The sequence below is a fragment of the Talpa europaea genome (assembly GCF_964194135.1).
Source record: "Talpa europaea genome assembly, chromosome: 6".
NCBI lineage: Eukaryota > Metazoa > Chordata > Mammalia > Eulipotyphla > Talpidae > Talpa > Talpa europaea.
This window is the reverse complement of record NC_140072.1, coordinates 40,802,840-40,817,201: the sequence shown is the minus strand read 5'-3', so window position 1 is coordinate 40,817,201 and position 14,362 is coordinate 40,802,840. Positions and strand designations below refer to the sequence as shown.

The 14,362-nt window shown below is 50.4% G+C and overlaps 1 protein-coding gene across 1 annotated transcript; it reads right to left on the bottom strand.

The window, feature by feature from the left end:
* Window positions 1–3,424: 3,424 nt before the first annotated feature.
* On the bottom strand, window positions 3,425–13,563 carry TMEM127 (transmembrane protein 127; the record flags this gene model as incomplete). The annotated part of the gene is made up of 3 exons (XM_084234541.1): window positions 3,425–3,732; window positions 4,463–4,627; window positions 13,320–13,563. 3 exons carry the CDS (start codon window positions 13,561–13,563, stop codon window positions 3,425–3,427), a joined length of 717 nt encoding a protein of 238 aa, XP_084090667.1.
* Between the last annotated feature and the right edge of the window lie 799 nt (window positions 13,564–14,362).

The following is a 14,362-nucleotide window of genomic DNA, read 5'->3' as shown; positions in this document are numbered from 1 at the left end:
TAATCATCATGATGCAGCAATTCCACTTCTAGGTATATACCAAAAAAAATTGAGAACATGTATTAACACAAAACTTGTGTACAAGTGTTCATAATAGCCAAAAAGCAGGGGTCTCCCTGGTGGTCAAGGGGTTAAGCATCAGCATTATGAAGCAATCTGCAGCTACTGCAGCATGAGTTTGAACCCCGACCAGGGAGGTGACCCACATAGCGCAGCAGACCTCTCCTGTCTCGCCTGCTGCTCCCCTCAGCAGTGTATTTCAGTAAACCCGCCTGTTCTGTCCCCCACTTTGTCTCTGGTGAGTCCTCTTATCCCTCGTACCTCTGGCCTACACCCCAGCCCTTGTATGCATAAATCAATCTTAAAAAAAATAGCCAAAAAGCAGAAAAACCTAAATGTGTATCACATCCTGGCCACAAATTGTGCTTGTGTTCATCATCCTCAGTGGGAATGCTCCCCACCCCATCTCCAAATACTCTCCCAAAAAGCCTGGCTCAAGCTGCCTCCGCTGGTCAGAACAGGTCTCCCTTCTCCCGAGAGCACAGCACTTTCCCCAGCGGCCCATCAGACAACTCACTCCATGCTGCCTTTTCATGCACAAGTCTACCTTAAACTAAGCATATAAAATCCCTGGGAGACAAGCCCCCTGGTGGTCCCTTCTCTCAGGTGTACGCAACACAGGGCCTTTCATAAGTGTCTAAATGAGACACATTCCTAGTTCCAGAGAAAGACTTGTATTTTTCCTCAGAATAAAAGACCTAGGAAGGTTGCTCTACAGAGGGAGCCTAAGCTTTTACCATGATAGCGATGTGGGCTGTATTGGCTGACTGTATGAATAAATAAATGAATGAATAGAATGTAGGTATCCATTCGAGGCCTGGCATTGGCCCTGAAGAGTTCTGCAAGTTAAACTCCCAGAACTGTTCCCACTCACATACCTTGTCCCTTAAGCCTATGGTTTCAAAAGATAATTTCTTCTGCCAGGTCCCGAGAAGACTAGTTCCCCCCACACAATTGTTAGAGTTCAGAAGCTGCCCTCTCATCTGCAGCTAACCAAGGTGTGCAAGAGAAGAGCTCAGGATCTGAAGCCGAGAACTGGGGCAGGGGGCATCTAGTGCTCCTGACCCTGGGCTGGTGTGGAAGTTGTCAGGGCCAGGGGAGGGTCATGTAGGTGAAAATATCTTGCAGAGTAGCCACATGCACATCCCTTCTAATTTTTTTAAATTACTTTGATTGTTCTTGTTTCTCTAAGAGGAAGGAAATAAGTGAAAATCAGGGAAACTGACTAAAAAATGACAGGGAGCCTTTGGTATTTACATTCTTATTGTGGTTTCTGATTTTTTGCTGTTTTGCTTTTTAATTTTTTTTTCTAGAAAAAAAAAACACAACCAGGGGAATTGATATGATGAACTATTAGTGACAGGATGGCAGGGGAAAAGAGAAAGAAAGGCCAGAGACATAAGAAGCTAATAAAAAGTGGATTCCGAATTGCATGGAACTGCCCACAGGGTCATGTCCAGGTCCTCATGAGATGACCGGACACTTTGGCATGCGTGTTCAGTATCCGGTCTCTTGGTCTGCCCACTCAGACATCCACCCACAGTCAGAGTTGGTCACACTCTAGAAATCTGCCGAAGGTAAACGTGAACTTCACAGAAAGACAAGACTCGATTTAATCAGCTCCTTGGCTTTGTGCTCAGGTATCACAAGGCAGTCTTTCTTGCCTTAGAGAAGAGTCTGGAAGAGTGTGAGTCACCATGGGTCACACTTTGGCATCACAGTGAACTCCAGGCAGTACTCCTTCGTGTGTGGACATGGCCCTCACCACTCACACTGCATCTGTCCAGACATCCCCAGGCAGTCTGGCGGAAGAAGGATGAGGGACATGACACTCCCTTTCTAGCCACAACTCAACAGTGGTGTCCATTCTCTAGTCTTGCTCTATTGCCTGTGGGAGGAGGTGGGGGAATCCATCTGTTTTTCAGTTCGGCACTGGACCCTGACTCCAAAGAAGCTTGGCCAACTGGATCCACACTGAAGGCCCCTAAGTTTCTCCCACTTTGTGCCCCAGATCTCAGGGCAGAAAATTCAGCCCCAACCAGAGCTATGTGTGGAGTGATAGTTAGGCAAGAAAGAGCCAGTAGCACACTGCAAGGCCAGAGTACATTCAGGAAGGGGAGAGAGGCATGCAGCAAGCTGTTGCCCCAAGTCACAGTCTAGAGGATGCACTGAATCTGAAGGACACAACCAGATCCGTTAGTTTGACACCTCACGCGATGGGACCCCACTGGGTGTGGTTCCTATGTGGAGAGTGGTGGGCTTCCCGCCCTACTGTGGCCCCTGTTCCTGCAAGGAGGCCAGGTTACATCTCAGTGCCACAGTCCTGAGGAGCACCACGCTGGCCAGCCAGCCAGGCCACAGTCCTCAGCCCCTCTGGGGATGGGGTTCCAGGTTCCACAGGAAGGCCCCAGGGAGCTGGGGTCACTGAGAAGAGAGCAAGGAAAGAGGGCTGCATTCTGCTAGGGGAGATTCAGGAAGGAATGACCACGGGCTGGAAGGAGCTATGGCTTAAAACAACACATAGCCAAGAGGAAGTGGATAAATATCTGAAGAAAAAAAAAAAACAAGTCTTGTCCCTAGTTTAAAAAGAGAATTTGTTTCTGTGTCTTGGTTGTTTCTTCTTTTAAAACCACCCACATTTTAAAAGGTGAAGGGGCTGGGGAGATACAGTTCCCTTCACTCACCCTCTGTGGGTACTGGGAGGCCCCAGGCCTCAGGTGGTGCTCTCCTTGCCGGGGCTCCAGCCACTCAAGCAAGGGCAGGGCGGGGAGAGCAACTGCTGTGCTTTCCAATAGCAATTCCTTCTCCCCATAAAACCAGAGCGCACCTGATGGGACGCTCAGACTAAAGTGCAGAGAATTCAAGGGAGTAACTACTCCAAGAAGGAATGGGGGTGGGGAGGGTACATGTTGGGGGTGTGTGTCAGCCCAGAGCTACAGCTGTGGAACAAACGTTGACCCTCATGGGGCTAGTCTGCAGGGCACAGTCCTCTTTCCCTTGAACCCTGCTGACACTTCTCCTGTCTGGGACTGTCCACTGTCAGCAGCTCCCCGAGGAAAGTCCCGGTCTCAAAGATATGGCCCATGAAAGAGAACACTTGTATGACCCTCCCTGGTTGGTAATGACTAGTGACCATGAAGAAGTGACAGGAGGGGAACCAGTGCATTATATAAAATTGGTGAACCCCAGGTTTTGAGAGCAGGGATACACTAACAACCCTAAAGGCAGAGTCTCTCCTGGGGAAGGTTTGGTGAAGATGGTCAGGATCCTACCCGTGCAGCCTGCTGGGGAAGGGAGCGCCTCTGGGTGTGAGAGGAGCTGCAGAGTGGGGAGGGATTGCTGAGGAAGAAAGCCTGAGGTGGCATTAGGGTGTGTAGGCTGGAGGTGGCTGGAATTGGTTGATGACCTCATATTCTGCTGGGTAGGGCTCGTTCTCCTCCATCTCAGAGAGCAGCTCCAGTGCTTGCTCCTCTTCCTCCGTGGGGTAGTGGCGCAGGAGGTTGGCTGCTGTGGCCAGGATTGAGGCTCCACCAGCTCCTGCCACCAGGTAGAAGCTAACAGCAAAGGTGACATAAACCTGGGAACCATGGTACTTCTTATGTTGCTGCTGCTGGGCCAGGATGAGTTCGGAGGCCCAGTAAGAGAAGCCGATAACAGTGGCACACTGCAGGACTGGGGGACAGAGAAATAGCACAGAAGTGGGGTTAGCAGGCAGGATGCCTGAGCAACCAACTGCAGCCTCTCTACCCAAACCCCATTCTCAGAGACCCTGCAAGGAGGAACTCTCTAGTCATGGGAGTCTCAGGCTGCATCTGAGACAGATGCCTGACCCCCTCTGGGCCAGTCAGCTTCCCTGTCCTAAAGATTTGGAATTGGGATACTAGAAGTCATTGGGTGCTTGAAAGGAACAGACAAGGTCAAACAGTTTGGAAGTTAGAGTCAGCACAACCACAAGTCCCAAGCACAGCAGCCCAGTCACGGGGAGGAGCGAAGTTGCATGCAAGCAAAGAAGGCTGGTCTGCAGGGAAGCAGGAAGGGGTGGAGAGACTGGTGAGAACACGGACTCCGGGGGAGACACAGAGAGACACTTTGTCCCTTCCTTGCTGCTTCCAGACCCCATGAGCTGGGTTGAACTTCTAATCCAGTTCTTAGAGAATAGTAAGATCTCTTGGGGAATTCTAACAATACCCTCCCCAGAGCAGGGCAGCGGTGATGTGTGGTCCTGGCAAACATGCAAATGACAGAAGCAAGCTGCTATCACGCCCTAGTGCTCTGTGTAAGGCTAGAGCAGAAACAAGCATATGGAATGGTGTCTGCACACGGAATACCTTCGACCCACCTGCAACACCAGACAGGATACCCCAGCCCTATGGCAGATCCTCCCCCATGATGAGCAGGTTACCTGTGAGGATGTGGGCAAAGGCATAGCGACGGGTAATCTTCAGGGCTGGGTGCTTGGGCCCAAAGACATCCAGAAGGAATGCAGAGAGACTACACAGGATGCCCAGGAAGCAGAAGGCAGCGATGACCCGCAGGAGCAGCACTGTCTGGGGATTCATGCAGAAATCTGTAGGGAGAGAAACAAATCTTCAGGGCCTAGGCAACCCTATGGCAGGATGTCCACACCTAGAGTAAGAGTTTGTCCCCTCTCTGCCACAGTCCTGGAGAGCCAGGGGCACACCTGGTCTTAGCTCCTGCTCCCAGCTGGCATGGGGAAGAGATGGGACAATTTTTCTATTAGCAGACAGGAGCCCTGGGTCACTGCTTCCATGTCCCTCTGTCTGTCTTCCCTTTCCAACAAGACAGGAAGTGTCTAAGTGCAGGACTCCACTTTGCTGTACTTGTCACACTCTTCTAATGAGTTGGAAAGACCCTGAGTTGTTAGTCTCACATGTTAACACATTCTGCTATAGCATGCTTTGGGGGGCAGGAAAAATCCATGGAATTCTGAGCTGAGACAGCCACAGAAGCTAAGCTCAGAGGTCAACGAATGTCAATTCTCTATCCAGCCACACATTCATCCCTATTTGACCCAAAGAAAAAACTGAAGTGGTTTAAAGAAACAAGAGTGTACCACATAAATTAGGAAAGATGGTAGATTGAATGGTCACACATATTTTTTCTTCCCTTCCTGAGCTGTAGAAAAACAAAAGAAAAAAATTGTTAAAAAAGGCATAAACTTAGGGCCTCCCTGGTGGCACAGGGGGTTAAGTCTCAGCACTATGAAGCTATCCGCAGCCACTGCAGCACACATGGCGTAGCAGACCTCTCCTGTCTCGCCCACTGCTCCCCTCAGCAGTATATTTCAATAGATTCACCTGTTCTGCTCCCTAAACTGTCTCTGGTGGATCCTCTCACCCCTCCCCTGCACTTCTGCACTCCAGTTCCTGTATGCATAAATAAATAAAATAAATCTTTAAAAGAAAAAAGGCATAAACCCATAAAAAGAGGAGAAAAGCAAAACAAATTCTGGGAAGTGGAATGTAAAGCGATTTACAATTGATGTATAATAGACTAGATTAAGCTGAAGTGTAAGCCAGAAGTAGGAAAAGCTAAAACATACTGGATTGATACTACAAAAGCTGCAAGCTTTTGTGACAGCACAAATACCTTCTAAAATGAGAGCAAAGCCATTGAGGGGAGCATGCTCTACCAAAATGAGGGAGTAAACCAAGGAAAAGGAAGATGCTGAAACAGGAGATACAGCATTCAAGGAGTCCCCAGGGTCATTCGAGGATGACATTCCAGGAGATCAAAGAATGACAATGTGCATTAGACACATAGAACAGCCTCTACCTTTTCCTTCTAGACCACATTTTCCCCCCAACTAGACAACAGTCAGTGCCCTTTGACATTATGTAATCTGTCATAGCACCCAGATACACACAGACAGTATAAGGGCTGATCCAAAAAGATGCCATTTTAAGCTTTAATAAAAAATAGGAAATGGGTCTTAATTTCTACTCCCTCCTCTACCCCAATCATCGGCAAGCTCTCTTTTTATTTAGGCCATTGGTCCTGAAGTGATTTAGGAACACTTGGAAAGGGCAGACAAGACTCAGACTATAGGCTCCTTTCCTGAGTCTGGGTCACAGGCTGAGAGCCGAGGGATGACGGACATCACTCTCTAGAGCACATCAAAATTCCTGGGTGTGAGCTGAAAGCATGTTCCCGGCCCCAGAGATTCTGGACACTAGGTCTGGGGCAGGGTCCAGGAATATGGGTTTTAACAAGCAGTTCAGGTAATTCCCATACAGGGGCACTGACTCTGGTCAGACAGGAAGTTGGACTGATGAATGAAAGTCCAAGACCAGGACCCAACAAAGCAGATTCATAGCCATGTATTTGGCATCGTGGGGTCTTGGGCAGAGGGCCAAGCCTCCCACATATGAGAACCAGAACAGAAATCAAAAGGCTCTGGGCCTTTGTGACAGCATGCATTCCCTGCCTCAGGCCTACATGAGACCCATATGCCTCCATCTGGTGTCAGGTCATCCACTAAGCTGCCCTCAGAGCTATCTGTCACTCTCTTGTCAGTTGACCGCCTGTTTTTGGCCAATCACCCAGCCTGGGTGATCTCCTACCGCCAAGAGGCTTGCCTGTGCATTAGCTCAGCCAGCAACCAGGACCAACCTTCATTAATCCAGCCCTGCATAGCCTAAGACAGCCATATGGGCTTGGAAGAGTCTAGAAACCCAGAGGGCCTCATCAAAAGAAAAGCTCTTGGAAATAGGGGCTGCCTTTATTCTGAAGATTATTAAAAGCTCACTGAGGGGGCGTCCCTGGTGGCCTAGAGGTTAAGTTTCAGGGCAATCACTGCTAGGGCCTGAGTTCAATCCCTGGCCAGGGAGCTAACATATGGCACAGCAGACCTCTCCTGTCTCACCTGCTGCTTCCCCTTAGCAGTGTAAATCTGCCTGTTCTGCTCCCCACTCTGTGTCTGGTGAGTTGTCTCACTAGTCCCCCCCCCCCCCCCCGGCACCTCTGGCCTATACTCCAGTTCTACAAAAAAAAACAAACAAGTGCACTGAGATAGTTTTCCTTGGGGTCCACATGGCAAATGGCAGTGACAAGGCAAGTCGAAAGTGTTCTTCTAGTGTTTCCAAGAATAACCCATGAGCAGCAGGGTGTAAGGGCTGACATCACACACCGCTCTGCAGCAGGCTGTGGTCAGAGGCCACCAGCATCACTTAATGTGGTCTGGCACTCTGAAGGGTGCTTTAATTGTGGTTCTTAAAAATAGGCTAAGTTTTATTTAACAAGTTTTAACTGAAAAAGCAATACACCGGAATTTCAAAGACACTTTCTCCCACTGCACAGCAAGTATAGGATGTTCACTTATTCTCATCCTTAAAAATGCACTTTTATCACATACACTCCTGTGTCCTCTGTTTCATAATATACTTGTTTTAGTAAGGAAGACCTAGACATGATAAAAAGCTTCAGAGAGGACTCCCCTCCCCTTCCAGATGTCCAACTGCCCAAGAGGCAAACATTATTGGCAGTTTCTTGCATGCCCTCCAGGAAGAGCCTGTGAGCACAGATGGGTCAAATGTTATCTTGGCTTAGCTTCCCTTCACTCTGGGGGGATTCACCACACAGCTCAGATGAGGACTCTGAGGCTCCAGAAGGTTAAGTGACTTCCTCCTGGTCACAAAGAGCAGAGCTAGACTCCAAAGCCCCGTCAGGGTTCCTTACATTGTGACGCCAGGAATCACCAAGCAGCAGAGTTAGCCATTTTATTTTTCCCAGACAGAGATAATCAATCAAATTCTAAAGAGCTGAATTTGAATGAAAGGTCAAAAGTTAATATGAATGCTGTCAGAACCATCCTCAGAACCAGAAGCAGTTGCATTCACTAAGGGAAAGCTGGAAGCAGGAAATCTCTTCTAAGCAAAAAAGGCTTGGGTCATTAAGCAATGAATAAAGTGCTCAGAGTGGGAATTATTGGCCAAAACCTGCTTGATGTGGCCTAAGCTTCAGCAGCCATCGCTGTGGCTCCTGCAAGCTGTAGGGGAGGTCTTAGCCTCAAATCCTAGACCCACCACAGACTATGCGATACCACCAGCACATGACTTGACTGCCCTTGGCCTCTGCCCTCATTTATCAAATGAAAGCGAAGCCACAACACCTGCTACATGGAAGCAGTCCCGCTAATCTGGGCTGATTCAGCTGGGCACAGCAGCGCTGCCCCTGGGGTGCCTTTCCTTCTATGGAATCTTCCTCGTCTACATACAGCAGTGAGAGGCAGAGAAAGACCCCACCGAACCCAGACGAAGGTTCTGCCCCACCGGTATGATGCGGTATAGAGGGGGGCTTTCACCAAATGGGTTTTGACCCAAAATTCAAACAGGTTTTTTTTCAATGTGACTGCCTTTCTCTACCTTAAATCTGTGCATAAACGCTCAGGTTTAGTGAGGAGCCAAATGTAATGTTCCCTGGAGTGATGCTAATAGACACCCCAGGAGCTTGCCACACATCCCAGGTGGTCTTTCATCAGAGGTTATGGGAGCAGAGAGAGGACAGCAGTTATCCAGCCCCAGCACTGCTGGGGTCAGGATCTCAGTGTCTCTTTCTCTTCTCTCCAACCAGTCATCGGCATGGCAGGGAGGGCAAAAATATCTGCTCCCATGAGGGGGCTGCTAAAAAGAACAAGACCTGCAAATGTGTGGATGTATTATTTGTGGAAAGAAATGACTGGCATATGGGGCAGGGTCCTGATTTGAAATTCAAACCTGTGATGCAGAAACTCTGGTAAGGCAGAGAACACATCCTATTCTCCAGTTGTGCTGTGGCCTGTTTATTTTGGTAACTATTGCTCGACTGTCTGTCCAGTCACTAGGGAAGAAGGCAGCTGCTGCGTAACAGGATCCCAAGGAACTGACTTTGCCCAAGGTCACTTGGTGAGTCATTGAGCTAGATTTGTTTTGAAGGCCCTGGCTCTTCCTGTCTACCTGCCCATTGCTCACACCCCCTTACTGACCCAAACAGGCTGTAAGGCAGGAAGGTTAAAGTGGCTTCTGGCCAGTCTTCTACTCCACCTTCCCTGCTTTCTCCCCTCACTAGAGTTCCTGTGAGTTAGAGGTACTTCCCCATGGCTCAAATCCTTCTCAGCACTCATCAGCCCACCTGCAAAGCCTTGCCCCACTGACTTTTTGGCACCCAGACAGGTTTCTGGCACCGGACTCCAACAAGGCCCTCTAGTGCCTGGTCAAGTCACTACCACAGATACTAGTAATCCCAGCCAAGTTGAGGCCCTGGAAGTGCCAGCTGCCTCAGTCACCACCCCTCAGACACACCCACCCTCCTTGGAAGGCCCTTGATCTCCCCGTGGCTTGCTGTCAACCATGATTCACCTGACTTCCTCATTCTCTAAAGTTGCTTTCCTAAGGCTGTTGTGCTGCCCTTTGCAGGCAACACTTGAATGGCAGGGAGAGGTTGGGGCTCCCCTGGCTCAGACTGAAGAGCTGTATGAGAAGCAGGCACCCCCAGGGAGTAAAGAATCCAGGAATCTTTTAGCTGGACTGCATTTGCTAAAGCCTTTAGGGGATCTGCAGTGACAGTGGGAGGGTGAGTGCTTCTGCCTCAGAATGACCAACTTGAGCCTTAACACTGATGTGATGAGGGATGAAATACACTGTTAGCTGGGCCTGTGATAAAAACCCAGCTGGAATGGGGAAATAACCCTTGGAAAGCTCTGGCGGAAAAAAAAAAGAAATAGAGTACACTAAAGCGTGGTGGTAAGAATGGAGTCTGGGGCCTCCCCGGTGGCGCAGCGGTTGAGTGCTGGGTTGCGAAGCTACCCGCAGCCTCTGCAGCGACGGTTCGATCCCCGGCTGCTCCCCGGCCACCGGAGGAGGGTCCCACATGGCACGCAGACCTCTCCTGCCGCCCGCTGCTCCCCTCAGCAGTGTACTTCAGTCCTTCTGCCTGCTGTGCTCCCTGCTCTGGTGAATTCTCTCACCCTCCTGCACTTCTGACTGTACCCAGTGCTTGTATAAATAAATTAAATAAATCTTCAAAAAAAAACAAAAAACAAGAATGGAGTCCGTGCCACACCAATCAGCTGTGTGCCCCTTAGCAAATTACCTGATCTCCCTGACCCTGAGACCTTTGTGAAGTGGGGGTGATGACAGTACCTACCAAATAAAGATGTTGTTTAGAGGAAACTAAAACCAGCATGCAGTGTGCTTTGCACAATGCCCACACTCAGGTAGGGGGCTGAGAAACAAGAAGGCAATGCTGCAGTCTGCCAGCCCTGCCTACTCTCCATCACCTACAGAGACCTGGTAGTGTGTGTTCTCCTTCTGGAGACATCTGTAGACGCTAGGTCTGTGCCTTGTACTTTGCTCCCTCCTGAGATGGGGAATATCCCAGGCTTCCATGCTAGGACATATGTTAGGACCTGCAGATCAGCACAGTTGTAGAGGATACTATATGCCCGATGGTCCACTGGGTACCAAAACCCAACAGGTACAGAGAAAAGAAAGAAAAGACACAATCAGAGGCTCCCTAATCCCTCCCCACCTTGGGGCCTCCCTGGTGGCACAGGCATTGAGCGCAGCATTGTGAAGCTGTCCACAGCCTCAGCAGTGCCGGTTCAGTCCCCGCCAGCCACATGGCGAGCAGACCTCTCCTGTCTCACCCGCTGCTCCCCTCAGCAGTGTATTTCGTCAGTCTGCCTGTTCTGTTCCCCACTCTGTCTCTGGTGAATCCTCTCACCCTCCCGCACATCTGGCCTATACCCCAATTCTTGTATAAATAAAATAAATCTTTAAAAAAAAAATCCCTCCCCACCTTTTGTGATAGCTCATAGGGTACCAATGTCAATTCTCCTATTACTGAACACCCAAGTGTTCCTTACTTGCAATGGCTAAGGAGTTGGCAAGCAGATAGAAACTTATGATGGATTGAGACCCACCCCTAAACACATGAGAAATGTAATGTAAAGATCAAGACAAAATGCTTTACAAAAGACAAAATCTGGCTTGATTAATTTCCTTTTTTTTTTTTAAAGATTTATTTATTTATTTATTTATTTATTTATATAAGCACTGGGTACAGTCAGAAGTGCGGGAGGGTGAGAGAATTCACCAGAGCCAGAGCGGGGAGCAGAGCAGGCAGAAGGACCGAAGTACACTGCTGAGGGGAGCAGCGGGTGGCAGGAGAGGTCTGCGTGCCATGCGGGACCCTCCTCTGGTGGCCAGGGAGCAGCCGGGGATCGAACCAGCATTGCAGAGGATGCGGGCAGCTTCGCAACCCAGTGCTCAACGGCTGCGCCACCGGGGAGGCCCTTGATTAATTTCTTAAAAAGAGTAAACAAGAAAGGAAAGCCTGCATCAAGAATATATTTTGGGGCCTCCCCGGTGGTGCAGTGGGTTGAATGCAGCACTGTGAAGCTGTCTGCAACCCCTGCAGTGCCAGTTCGATTCCCGGCCGGCCAGGGAGATTCCCACATGGCAAGGCAGATCTTTCCTGTCTCTTACCCTCCCGCACCTCTGGCTTGTACCCCAGTGCTGCTTTTATAAATAAACCTTTAAAAAAAAAAATGAAATAACCATTTCATTAAAAAAATATATATATTATTTTTATTTTTATATGCTTTGGACAAAAAGGCACATAAAAGTGGAATAATCACGTGATCATCCCTTAAAACAGTGAAATAAAATAAAGGAAGCAAGCCAGTCATCTTAAATACTGGAGCCAACAGATGTGAAATAGTCTCAGTTATGCCATCCCCAGATGTATGACCCTGGAGAAACTACTTCATGTCTCTGAGCCAGAAATTAGTTCCATTGCCACTCAGTAACACAGCTGGAATTTGGGTCCTGGAAGCACTGAAATAAAAACACGGGTTCAGAGGGCTTCTCCCTCTATCACCTGAATTTTATGAGCTCTCCCAGGGATCATCTAAAAGAGGAGGAGCATCATGAGCTCTCTCCCAGTCTGTAGGTGACACCAAGTTCTTGAAACACTGAAACATCAGGGGATCAACTGCAAAGGCCTCCGATGTAGTGGGAGAAAGGTGGCAGCTGTCCTTCAAAGAAGGCAATGCAGGGGAATGAGCCAAGGGAAAAACCATTCAGATTAAACTCAAACCTGATTACCTTTGTGCCATCAGGTACAAGCTAAAGAAAAAGCTGCATGTCATAAGGCCTACATCATGTCTGAATAAGCTAACCCAGCGAAGACCATCATCACAGTGAAATCTGGAAACCAACCGAAGCCCCCAACCTGTCCTCCACAGAATCATCCTAAAGCTTCAAAAACCGAAGAGATGCAAAAACAGTAAGAAGACTTTCAGGAAAAGACAACATTAGGCCACAAGGACAGGGCTTTTTAGTCTAGACCTGCAGAAGTGGTGGTAGGATCCAAGGCACAAAGAACGTAACCTTTTCACCAAATGCCAAACCTGAATCCTTAGAGAGGCAGAAAATACCTCATAGGGCATCAATATATGGGGCAGTAAACATCACAGCCAGGGAGTTGAATGGGAGAATGATTCAAAAGATCTTAGAAATAATAGACCGTGCTGATACTAAGAGCTGTTTGGGGTCCTGTGACCATTTTCTGGTAAAAGCCAGGCAATGCAGGTCTGCACACCACAGCCTTTACCCTCATTACTGGAGACAGGACTCCCTGGGACAGGCCCCTCTCTCCATTCCTCTGCTTATCTGTTTGGGAGGATGTTGACAGACAAAGCAACCATATCTCATTTATCTTGACCATATCTTTTCTCAGGGTAGACTTATAATGGCTACAAAAGTCAGTTTTCAACTGTTTTGCTGGCAATGGAACTGATTTCTGTTTACCTAAAATGCCACAGACTCTTTTTCTCAATAATTTCTCAATTATCATAAAACACAAAAATATCTTTTTAAATCTAGACATATTAAAAGTTCCTTTTTCTCCATCAATCAAGATGCCCAAAGAAACCTTCCTGTTTCCCACTGGCTCCTTAGAAGTGGACGACTAATTGTGATGCCTAGCCCCTTATCTTTTCTCAATACACAGTGCCCTTCCTCCCGCTGAATCCTAAAATAGCAGCAGTCCAGATTAGCATTGGCTTGAGGAGTAGGTGCTCGGCTGAACAACATCAGAATTAATGAGGGGCCGGAGAGCAAACAGAGCCACCTGGTGGGTAGGCAGGAACGGGGCTTCAATCGCCTGCCCTCGACTATCTCAGTTCCGGCCCCCATCACATTCAGCGCCCGGCCGGGTCGCTCAAAAAGAACAGGGATGGCGCGCGGCGCTCTCACCTTTCAGCAGGTCCGGGTGCACGTAGCCTAGCACGTCGGAGACCCCCAGCTCCTGGCGGGAACAGGTGCCACCGTGGATGTGCAGCCAGGCAGGCTCTGCCAGCGCAGTGCAAAGCGCCGTGATGGACAGGGCGCCCGGCAGGGCCGAGGCCAGACTACGCTCCGGCTGCTTGGGCAGAGCGCTGCCTCCCGGGCTCCTCCGCCGGCGCCCTCCGGGCAGCCCTGCGCCTCCGGGGGCGTACATGCCCGGGGCCGCCCGCCGTCGCTCCGCGGTCGCTGCTGGTTGCCGCCGACCTCCGAGGGGCGCGCAGACCCTGCCTGTGCCGGGAAGAGAGCAAGTCGCTGGGGTCTCCGCAGGTGAAGCCGACTCCGGGGCCGGCACCCGAGGACAGGGGGCGGGACCTGCGGCGGAGGGGAAACGGGAGGGCTGCGGGAATTTGGGGGGCGGGGACCGGGTTCCTAGAACAGGGCTGCGGAGGTGCAGAATGAAGAACCGGAAAGGACTGGGGGACGGTTGGGGTCTCGACGGGCCGAGTTGTAGGCTGGGGGGCACGGAGACATCCGCTGCCGGTGAGCGAGAGACCCGGGGCTGCGGCCAGAGGGTGCTGAGGGGCGGAGAGCCCGGCTGGGCCGCGGGCATCAGGGACTGGGGATCTAGGAACCGCGCTCTGGGGGTGCGACCTGAGCGCAGAAAGGAACCTCCCTAGGCTGCCCCTTTTCCTCACCAGTCAGCAAGCCCCAGGGCCGGGATGGTGCCGCTCCGTCCAGTCACGGGCTCCTCAGCAGCCCCGGGCCGAGAGATCTCAGGCCCCAAGCCCGCAACGCCCGGACCGACCCGGGCCCGATGCACTTCCGGCTTCCTCCTCCTCTGCCACCGCCTCCTCCGGCTCCCCTCCCCGTCCCCCGCGCGCGTCACAGCCCGGGCGCGCCGCCGGCTCCCTGCGCAGGGCCTCACGGGACTGGTAGTCCCTGGCGTTCCCGCGATGCTTTCCTCTATGGGAGGGGCGGAGGTGTGCGAAGGCTACTACAACTCCCAGAGGGCA